This window comes from Microtus ochrogaster, chromosome 21 (genome assembly GCF_000317375.1).
Source record: "Microtus ochrogaster isolate Prairie Vole_2 chromosome 21, MicOch1.0, whole genome shotgun sequence".
In the NCBI taxonomy this organism is placed as follows: Eukaryota; Metazoa; Chordata; class Mammalia; order Rodentia; family Cricetidae; genus Microtus; species Microtus ochrogaster.
The window spans coordinates 2,645,358-2,656,561 of record NC_022022.1 but is presented as its reverse complement, the minus strand read 5'-3'; the positions used below and the strand labels follow the sequence as shown (position 1 = coordinate 2,656,561).

Genomic DNA, 11,204 nt, shown 5'->3' with positions numbered 1-11,204 from the left:
TATAGACCAGGCTGGTCTCGAACTCACAGAGATCCACCTGCCTCTGCCTCCCGAGTGCTGGGATTAAAGGCGTGCGCCACCATCGCCCAGCTCAAATTTGTTTTTTAAAAAAGAAAAATGTGTTTATGTGTTCATGTGAGTGTCAAGAACAAGGGGTCAAATCCCCCTAGGGCTGGAATTACAGGAAGGAGGCTGTAAGCACACCCAATGTGAGTGAAGGGAGTTGAATTTGGGCCTGCTTTCCATTTATTCTCAACTACACCAACAAGTCAGGGAGATCAAATCACACCCATATTTCATAGATAAGGCAATGAAATTGGACACTGAGACAGCTGAGTCAGATGCTGACTCTGCCAGCATCCTATTTGTTTTGCTGCAGAACTGAGGATCAAACTCAGGATTCTAATAAAATGTTAAAAAAAAAGCACTCTGTCACTGGGCTACACCCCCAGGTCTCACCCATCCATCATTAGATTCTTAGATCTAGTGCATGTCTTTTTTTTTTTGGGGGGGGGGGGGATATGGGTTCAAGACAGGGTTTGTCTGTGGTTTTGGAGCCTGTCCTGGAATTAGCTCTTGTAGACCAGGCTGGTCTCGAACTCACAGAGATCCACCTGCCTCTGCCTCCCTCCCAAGTGCTGGGATTAAAGGTGAGCACCACCATCGCCCGGCTAGTGCATGTTCTACTACACCCAGAGGGGGAAAATATAATTTACTCCCTTCACATTCAAGCTTAGAATTATCTAATTTCCAATTTGTATTCCTAATGCCAGCATTTCCCATACACTTTTCAGCTGGCAGATACTAAAGTTGCTCTACCAGTCCAGGTAACTCTCCACGTCAGCATTTGACAAAGGCACCAACCTCCCACACCAGCACACATTTGTTGGTTTTCTTCACAGCTTCTTCATCAGACTCCTCATCATCTGGAAAAGACAAAAGAGCTCAATCTTTGTTTTGTTTGTTGAGACAAGGGTCTCACTATCTAGACCAGGCTGGCCTCCAAAGGACAGAGATCGTCTACCTCCCAAGTGCTGAGATTAAGGGACAGTGCCATCACCACCTGGCCTTTGCCTTTTTCTTTTCTTTCTTTTTTTTTTTTTAAGATAAGGTTTTACCCTGTAGCTTGAACTGGCCTTCAATTTGAGGCCATCCTCCTGACTCAGTCTTTTGAGTGCTGGGATTACAAGATTCAGCAATCAGGCCTCACTAAGTCTCTTTCTTTCTTCATCCCTCCCACCCCCACACAGCTCAATGTCCAGGGCTTTGAACAGGTAGACAAATGCTCCACCCCTGAACTCCAGCCCGAACTCCACAGTATCTGTTCTGTGGCAGCGAATGATGGCCTATGCATTTAATCCTAGCACCTGGGAGGCAGAGGAAGGTGGATCTCTGTTGAGTATGAGGCCAGCTAGGTCAATATACAAAGTTTCAGACCAGCCAGGGCTACACCATTGAGATCCTGTCTCAAAACAACAAAACACAGGGTATCTTTTCCTGACTAAAGTAGAAAGCTGTTCAACAACTTTCTGAAAATCTGTTTTTATACACTCAATACTTTATAAATATTTTTTAGGGGTGTGGAAGACAGGGTCTCCGCAAGTAGTCCTTATCTGCTTTAAACTGGGACGTGTCCTCAGTGGTTTCAAACCCAAGCTCTTCCTACCTCCATATTCTAAGTGCTGGGTTATGGGTATATACCACTATAGGTCTAGAGCAATTAAAAACAAACACCAACTTTTTTTTTTCCCTAGATGGGAACTCATGTAGCCTAGGCTGCTTTAAAATTGCTACATTGCTCAGGATGGCCTTAAGCTTCTAGGAGATCCTCTTAAATAGTGAGGTTTCAGGTTGTGAACCACCATGCTATAGCTAACAAGAAATTTTTGACTAAATAACACAGGATAGACACTGTATATACGAACACAGTTTGCTGACTTTAAATAGACTCTCACAACCAGAACTTACAACCAAAAGAGAGAGGGAAGCCAGTTGGGAGAAAACCCGTAAAGGTTATGCAAAAGAATAATTTTAAGGGGCTCAGTGGTTAATCGCACCGGCTGCTCTTCCAGAGGACCTGGATTCAATTCCCAGCACCCAAATGGCAGCTCACAACTGTTTATAACTCCAGTTTCAGGGGATCTGACAACCATGGCAAAATACCAATGTACATAAGACAGAAACAAATGTAAAAAAGAGTAATTTTAATAGCAGTTTGTATGATAATGCAATAAATATTACATAACCATCTAGCAGTACTGTCTAAGTAAGTCAGCCTAGCTGGGCAGGGTGGCACACACCTTTAATCCCAGTGCTTAGAAAGCAGAGGCAGGTAGATCTTATGAGTTCAGGGCCAGTCAGAGCTATACACTGAGACCCTGTCTCTCACACACAAAAAAATAGTAATAAAAATAAATAAATAAAATTGAGTAAGTCTGTCTGAACTTCTTGAACACTAAAGCATTTCAGGAAGGGTGAAAAGGAATAGAAAGAACTATTATTCCCACCTCCCCCTGCTCTCCCATCTAATCCCTTCTAACCCAATTCACCATCTCCCTTCGTGTTGGATGTCTGCTCATCCCACTTTATCCGATGTAGCATGAGACGCTTAAATTTCTTCTGGGCCTTGGGGCCTGGAACGAGAATTTTGAGAGAGTTGCAAAGACTAGATAGAAAGGTCCTCTGAGCTTGCCTAATGCTCAGACAGTACTGGTAGGAAAACAAATCCCAGAAACCAAAGTGCAACCGTCTACTCCAGCACACACAGAGACAGACATACATCAGATTCACTGACATCTCAAAATACCACATTTCTCTCCCTTCTTCCCACAATGCCAATCACCTGAGGGTCAGGGCTGTATAGGGACAGTTTCTCTCAATTCTTTGCACACTCACCCCCTTCCACTACCACCACGTTGACATCCTTGTGCAGTACCACCACCCCTGTCAGGTACAGCTGCCCAGCATTGGCCTCAATCTTGAACTTCTTGGCTGGGTTGCTCAAATTTCGAACTCTAGAGGAGGGAAATTTTAGTTACGTCTCAAGTTTATCATCAAAGCTGCCTCAATGGAATGGCAAATAAAGAAGGATCTGAAATGTTCACCTTTCTAAAATCAACACCTTGAATACAGAATTGTATTTCTACTCTCTTCTAAGTACATTTCCTTCTTTTTCTTTTTTTTTTAAAGACAGGGTCTCATTATGTAGGTCTGGCTGGCCTGGAACTCACAATGTAGACCAAGCTAGTCTTGAACTCAAGAGATTCGCCTGCATCTGTTTCCCAAGTACTAGTCCTATATTTCCTCATAGTATGTAGTTAGAATTTACTCTATGAATGAAGAGGTACTTACTATCATCCAAAAGTATTTATAAGTTCATTGTTCCAGAAGGTATAAAAAGCTTTAAATCCTGTCTCTTCTAGATGCTATAATGTAAATAACATATATTCATGAGATTTTTCTAAACAGAGACATCAAGACTGTAAGCAGTAATTACCTATAGACAGTGGTCCAAAGAGAGTAAGGAAGGGGGGATGGAAGGACTCTTTCATAAGTGCTCCTCTCTATCATTACAATTTGTTTTGTTGTTCTCCAGCCTGGGTTAGCCAAAAACTTGCTAGTACAGGTTAGCCTTAAGCTTAAAACTGTCCTGCTTCTCCTAAGTGCTAGAATTATAGATATGCTTCATCCCATCTGGTAGAAAAATTTTAATCTGAATAAACATTAGTTTTGTAATAATGTACCACTTCTGATAAAGAACTAGTTAATAGAAATAAGCCCATCTACACTTGGGAGGCAGAGGCAGGCGGATCTCTGTGAGTTCGAGGCCAGCCTGGTCTACAAGAGTTTGTTCCAGGACAGACTCTAAAACTACAGAGAAACCCTGTCTAAAAAAGAAAAAAAAAGAAAAAAGAAAGAAAGAAAAAAAAAAAACAAAAAAACAATAAAAAGTCAAAATATATTTCCAGGCTACAAATATATTCTGGAGTGAGGATGAAAGGCTTATTACGGTACATCAGGAAAAAAACCAATATACTGAATAAAAAAAAGTTAAAGCTCAGGACAGCCAGAGTTGTTATACAGACAAACCCCGTCTCGAAGAACAAAAAACAACAAACCAAACAAAAGTTAATGTTTTCTAGAGAAATGAGGTATTTTAGATTTCACAAAGGATGAATAACCTGTAGATATGCTTTAAGGTCACAGTGATTCTGCCCTAAGCATTGGAAAGATATTGGAAAGACGATGTGATGGAGTACACCTTTAATATCAGGACAGGGGAGGCAGGGGCAGGTAGATCTCTGAGTTTTAGGCCAGCCTTATCTACACAGTAGGTTCCAGGACATCTGGGACTATGTGCAGAGACCCTGTCTCAAAAAAGAAACAAAAAATGTATGGACAGTTGCCTATGTGGACACCTACCTATACACAGATATGTGCACCCCCTGTGAAATGTCTTCTTTAAGCTTTTTAATTTTCTTGACCTTTCTTTGTTCTGCTGTAAGTTTTCTGGCAGCGTTGGCCTCTTCGTGCGCTCTGTCGTGACAGGAAGGACATCCACAAGTGAGAAAGGCATTGCAGGTCAGAGGCAGGGCTAAGGAAAGAGAGAGCAACAGAGGACTCTCCCCTCCCTCCGATGTGGACCCCAGGAGGGTCTGGAAAGGCAGTGTCCTGGGCCCCTCCCGACCCACCACACTTACTTCTGTCTCTTTGCCATCTGAGCTCTGACGTGGGCTTCTACCTTTGTAGGGTCTTGGACTGCTTCTGTTCCTAATACTCGCATTAAATTTGAGATTCTCACTACAATGGAAAGAGAACAGCAATCAATCTCCTAATCTCCTAAATTTCAAATCTCTACTCAAAATTCACTTTCTACAATATCTTGAAAATCCCACTCAGTTAACCCAGATTTTGTAGATCAAACTATATTAAAAAATTCAGTTTTTTTAATCATAAAAAACATTTATTGGGGGCTGGAGAGATGGCTCAGAGGTTAAGAGCACTGACTGCTCTTCCAGAGGTCCTGAGTTCATTTCCCAGCAACCACATGGTGACTCACAACCATCTATAATAAGATCTGGTATCCTTTTTGGGCCAGCAAATATACAGACAGACAGAACACTGTATACATAATAAATAATCTTTTAAAAAAAACCATTTATTTCTCATTTGTCAGCACAAAAAAAAATTATAATCCAAGTAGTCGTGGCATATGCCTTTAATCCCAGCACTTGAGGAGGCAGAGGCAGGTGAGCTATCTCTCTAGAGAGCAAGTTCAGGACATTTAGGGATACAAAGAAACCGTCTTCAATCCTCTTCCGCAAAAACTTTAGTTTTATTTCATGTACATGGATGTTTGCTTGTGTGCACATAAGTGCACCATGTGTGAACAGTGCTTATGGAGTCTAGACGGCTTCGGTTCCTCTGGAACTGGAGTTAGAGATGGTTCCAAGTTGCCATCTGGATGCTGGGAACTGAACCTAGGTTCTCTCTATGAGCAGTCAGTGCTCTTAACCACTGAGCCATCTCTCTGGCCTCTTTTTGTGTTCTTGAGACAGGGTCTCCCTGTACACCTTGGCTGGCATCAAGGACTCTCAAGTACTGGGAATTTAGGTGTCATCATGCTCAGCTCTGTTCTTTTGTTTTTGAGAGTCCATCTTTTTTTGAGGGTGGGGGGTGTGGGGAGAAATGATAGGATCTTTTCTATGACTGTCCCAGAACTCTCTATGTAGGCCAGGCCAATCTCTGTCTGGGATTAAAAGTGTTTACAACCATGCTCACTTTTTTTTTCTTTTTGAGATAGGGTCTCATTATGCAGCTCAGACAGGCCTGGAACTTCCTGTGTAATCCAGGTTAGTCTGGATCATGAGATCCTCCTGACTCACCATCCCAAGACCTAGGATTAACAGCTAGTGCCATCATATATATGTCTATATATAAAAATTATGTATAAAATTCCACAAATACCCTGGTCTACAAGAGCTAGTTCCAGGACAGGCACCAAAAACTACAGAAAAACCCTGTCTCGAAAAAAAAAAAATCCACAAATACTACAACCATTGTCTTCGTGATTTTTTTCTCTTTATTTTTTTTTAGACAAGAGTTTTTCTGTGGAGCCCTGGCTGTTCTAGAACTCACTCTATAGATCAGGCTGGTCCCAACCTCAGAGATCTGCCTGCCTCTGCCTATGCTAGGATTAAAGGCATAAGTAAGTCACCACCACCTGAGTGTCTTCATGAATTTTAAGACTAGCATCCTTTTAGTAAATTCTGGGGAGTCAATACAGCAAATAACGCTTTAAAAAAAAAAAAAAAGGCAAGGGGCTGGAGAGATGGCTCAGCAGCTAAGAGCACTGGCTGGTCTTCCAGAAGACCCAGGCTCAAATCCCAGCACCCACATGGCAGCTCACAACTGTCTGTAACTCCAGTTCCAGGGGGGTCTAATACCTTCATACCAATGCACATAAAATAAAGTTAAATAAATTATACATATAAAAAAAAAGGCAAGCCCTGCCGGGCGGTGGTGGCTCACACCTTTAATCCCAGCACTCGGGAGGCAGAGGCAGGTGGATCTCTGTGAGTTCGAGACCAGCCTGGTCTACAGAGCTAGTTCCAGGACAGGCTCCAAAACTACAGAGAAACCCTGTCTCGAAAAAAACCAAAAAAAAAAAAAAGGCAAGCCCTAAATGACTTCTATAATAGAATGTGCTGATCTGTTAGAAGGAAATGCAGCATAGATTAAAATAAAATAAATAAGAAAAACCTGTAAATGATTCAGAGAAACAAACAAACAAAAACTCCCAAAACAGTTAAAATGCCTCTAGGTAAAAAAAAGACAGACAGACTGACTGACTTTGTGGCAGCAGGGCCAGCTAGACACATACCTTTGGGTTCTGGAGGAGGCATCAGACCTAGCCTGACTTTCTCCTGTAGCTCCTTCTGTGCCTCTCTCCTTGTTTGCCTCCGAAGTTTCTTCTGTTCCTTTTTTGTAAGATATACGCCAAGGGTAACTGGTGTGTCATTGTCGACTGTGAGAAAGAGAAACGAGTTACCAAAGCCTGAGAGTACAGATTTAGGTGAGCACCCAAGACTTAGAAGAACCATTAACTGGAAACAGTGGAGGGAGGAGGTCGACACAGTCTTGCTGTGTAGCCCAGGCTGGCCTTGAACTCAAGAGTCTTACTGTTTCCATTCAAATTGCTGGAATGACGGGCATCCACTAGCTATTTCTAAGTGGTGAGAGAGATAATATGGTTATGTTTTACTAAGCAAAAGTATTAATCTCAAACCGGACGGTGGTAGCACAAGCCTTTAATCCCAACACTTGGGAGGCAGAGGCAGGCAGATCTTTGTGAGTTCGAGGCCAGCCTGCTCTACAAGAGCTAGTTCCAGGACAGGTTCCAAAGCTACAGAGAAACCCTGTCTCAAAAAAACAAAAACAAAAAAGAAAGGAAAAAAAGTATTAATCTCTCAAAAATAATGTTTTAATTGTTTTTCTTCAAGAGGATGGACACTTTTACCAAATGTAATGTATAAACAGAGCTGGGTAAGACTTTGGAGGAGTATGTAGAATTCCACTTAAGTCCTACTTTCTGAACTTTGCTGTTTCCATGGAATACGATTTAAAAACCATTACCCTACACAATAAGTTTGTTTTGGGAATGAAGCGATGCTAAGAACTATACAAACAACACCTTAACTTTAGCACTAGGAAATGGGGGAGGCGATGCTGTGGTAGGGGTTGCCTAGAGAGTGTGGTTAAGAGCATACACACACACACACACCAACATGCCACCCCCATAGGCTCCGCCATGCCTAAATAAAAATAAATTTCCTTTAAAAAAAAAAGTGTGCCATACTGGGCATGGTGGTGCACACCTTTAATCCCACCACTCTGTAGGCAGGGTAGATCTGAGTTAGAGGCCAGTCTGGTCTACAATGTGAGTACCAGGATAGCTAGGGCTGTTTAACATAGCAACCCTGTCTTGAAAAACAAAGCACATCTTTAATCCTAGCACTCAGGAGGCTGACGCAGGTGGATATGTGAATTTGATGCCAGCCTGGTCTACAGAGTGAGTTCCAGGACAGACAGGGCTACACAGGGAAACCCTGTCTCCAAAAACAAACAAACAAAAAAGTGTATAATGCTCTTACAGAGGACCCAAGTTTGGTTTACAGACCTACACTGGGTGGCTGACCCACCTCCAGACCATTCACTCTTAATGAAAGATAAATCTTTAACACCACAGTCTAACCAACTGAACCAATGGGCTCAATGGTAAAATGAATTTAAACTAAAATCCCACATTCCTCTGACACACACTCATGACAGTTAAATAAAACCTGACGGAGCTGAGCACTGATTTTAACTTGTATTAGAGGCTGAATGTCCCTAACCTAAACACTTAAAATTTTCAATACTCCAAAATCGAAAATGATTTTTTGGACAGGGTTTTGTGTATCCTAGGCTGGCCTCAAACTCATGGAACTAGCTCTGTAGACCAGGCTGGCCTCAAACTCATAGATCTGCCTCTGCCTCCTGAGGCTTACGTTTATAACAAAAATGTAAGTAATGGAATGGCAGTTTGCTAACCATGCTAAAGGAAGCCGCCTATGAAAACAACCAAAATACACAGCAAGGGAAGAGTGTAGGCCTGGTGGTGCACGCCTTTAATCCCAGCACTCCGGAGGCAGAGGCAAGAGAATCTCTACAATTACCAGGCCAGCATGGTCTACATAGTGAGCTCCAGGCCAGCAAGGCTACATAGTGAGGCCTTTCTTTTTTTATTTATTTTTTTATTTTATTTATTTATTTATTTACTTATTTTTTTGGTTTTTCGAGACAGGGTTTCTCTGTAGATACGGAGCCTGTCCTGGAAATAGCTCTTGTAGACCAGGCTGGCCTCGAACTCACAAAGATCTGCCTGTCTCTGCCTCCTGAGTACTGGGATTAAAGGCGTGCGCCACCACCGCCTGGCTATTTTTTTATTTTTTTTTAGAGGCCTTTCTTTAAAACAAATAAACTAACAAAACACCAAAATAATAAAAAATAATAAAAACAAAATGACAACAGATGGACAGTTTTGAGTGGCTATGGAATTGCATAACGACAGAAGTCCAACTTGTGATATCCATCAGCAAGGCCAACTGCAGATGGCACTGACTTGGTAACTGACGATCTCACTGTTGCCCAGGAGTCACTAGCTGACTGTACTATTCAGCTTAATTAAAATTTAACTGCGAGGCGCTGAGCGTCACCAATGCAATTCAGTCTTCAAGTGCACAATAATCACATGTGGGTAGAGGCTTTAGGTTGGAAAGCACAGCAGAGAACTCATCAACTCTGTGTAACTTCTATTGGCTAATGTTGTACTAAATCATAGTCTAAAATATTGGGTAATCACAATCTATTGGATAATATATACATTACCTGGAGGGTTAAGCTGGGCTGGATGTTCAACAAGATTTGTGATTCCAAAATAATCTTCTCTCTTGGGATTTTGCTCTGTACTAAAATTGGAGGAAGAAGAGAAAACAAGATATGTGGGTAGAGATGATATCAAGAGTAGCCTAGAGACACAATGAAAAAAATATCTGTTCTCTGTGTTCTACTGTATTTATTACACACTACCTATACCAGGTTCTTAGGTTACACATTATTTTCAAACTGAGAAAAAAGGGTCTCAAAAAAGTTGGACATGTTCTCCATACTAGCCGTTCCTAATCTCAGTATCAACACTAATATCTCTGATAGGCAGAATATTTGCCTTTTCTGATTTATTTTTATTTCATGTGCATTGGTATTTTGCCTACATGTATGTCTGTGTATGTGCGCCAGACCCCTCACACAGATCCCTAGAACTAGAGTTATAAACAAGTGTGAGCTACCATGCAGGTGCTGGGAATTGAATCTGGGTTCTCTGGAAGAGCAGACACTGCTATTAAATTAAAGAGCCATCTCTCCAGTCCCAAGTATATTTTCTTATTAGTAACAATGAGTCACTAAAAAGCAGGTTGACAAAAAAATGTTTGTATATGTACATGTTCATGTGTATGTTGTGTGTGTACATGAGTGGCTGACACTGAGGACCTTCTTCAGTTGTTCTACGACTTTTTTTTTTTTTTTGAGGCAATTCCATTCTCACTGAACCTAGACATTCCTTATCTGATTAGACAAGGATCCTCCTGTCCCTGTCCTCCCAAGTGCTGGGATTACATGCAAGCACTATTATACCGCGCCTAGCACACGAGTGTGCACTCTCATGCTAGCTGTCCTGCAACTTGCTCTATAGACCAGGCCGGCCTTGAACTCACAGAGATCAGCCTGTCTCTGCCTCCCAAGAGCTGGGATCAAAGGGGTGTGCCACCACACTGCCTCGCTTTTAGTTTTTACTTAATGTGTTTTATGTTCTTCATGCATTTATGTATGTGTACCACTATATGTGCTGGTACCTACAAAAGTCAGAAGAGAGAGTTGGATATTCTAGAGCTGAAATTGCAGGAGGTTGTAAACCATCGTGGATGCTAGGAACTGAATCTAGATTCTCTGGGAGAGCAACAAGTGCTCTTAATTTCTGAGTCTCCATACCTGATTTTTTAACTATTGAATTCTGGTCCTGATGTCTGAACAGTAAGTAGTATTTCACCAACAGAGTAAGCTCCCCAGTCGATGCTAATAAGGCTTTATTATTGTTACTTCAATTAGGACTCTTGCCTTAGAGGTAGGGATATAGCTGTGATCGAGCACTTACTTAAACTACGTAAGTTTCTGGCTTCAATTACTAATACTTCAAAAAGAAGTCAACAGCGGTGGCACACACCTTTAATCCTAGCACCCAGGAGACAGAGGCAGGTTCAAGGCTAGCCATGGCTACATAGTGAGACCCTATCCCAAATCCCTTCACGAAGTGGAGGATGGGGAACCTGCAAAAAGAAAAGGAATAAAACCAGGCATGGTGGTGCACTTCTTTAATTCCCACACTTGAGAGGCAGAGGCAGGTGAAGCTCTGTGAGTTCAAGGTCAGCATGGTCTATAAAGTGAGTTCCAGGACATCCAGAGCTGTTATACATTCTCACTGAAAAACCAAAATCAAACCAAACAAACAAACAAAAACAAAACCAACCAAACAAGCCGGGCGGTGGTAGCGCACGCCTTTAATCCCAGCACTCGGGAGGCAGAGGCAGGCGGATCTCTGGGAGTTCGAG

General features: G+C 42.0%; 1 protein-coding gene across 4 annotated transcripts in view; it reads right to left on the bottom strand.

Moving 5' to 3' along the window:
- Positions 1 to 11,204, bottom strand: part of Prpf3 (pre-mRNA processing factor 3) — a 27,578-nt gene that overhangs the window by 2,499 nt on the left and 13,875 nt on the right. For 2 of the 4 annotated variants that reach the window (XM_026784179.1, XM_026784180.1), the window contains exons 9-15: positions 9,430 to 9,509; positions 6,884 to 7,027; positions 4,701 to 4,800; positions 4,423 to 4,536; positions 2,896 to 3,014; positions 2,541 to 2,633; positions 865 to 926 (exon numbers count right to left, since the gene is read on the bottom strand). In XM_026784179.1, coding sequence (XP_026639980.1) covers positions 865 to 926; positions 2,541 to 2,633; positions 2,896 to 3,014; positions 4,423 to 4,536; positions 4,701 to 4,800; positions 6,884 to 7,027; positions 9,430 to 9,509 — 712 coding nt within the window. Of the gene's footprint in view, positions 1 to 864; positions 927 to 2,540; positions 2,634 to 2,895; positions 3,015 to 4,422; positions 4,595 to 4,700; positions 4,801 to 6,883; positions 7,028 to 9,429; positions 9,510 to 11,204 lie in introns of all 4 variants that reach the window. The other 2 variants (XR_003377869.1, XM_005356958.3) reach the window with 2 other exon arrangements.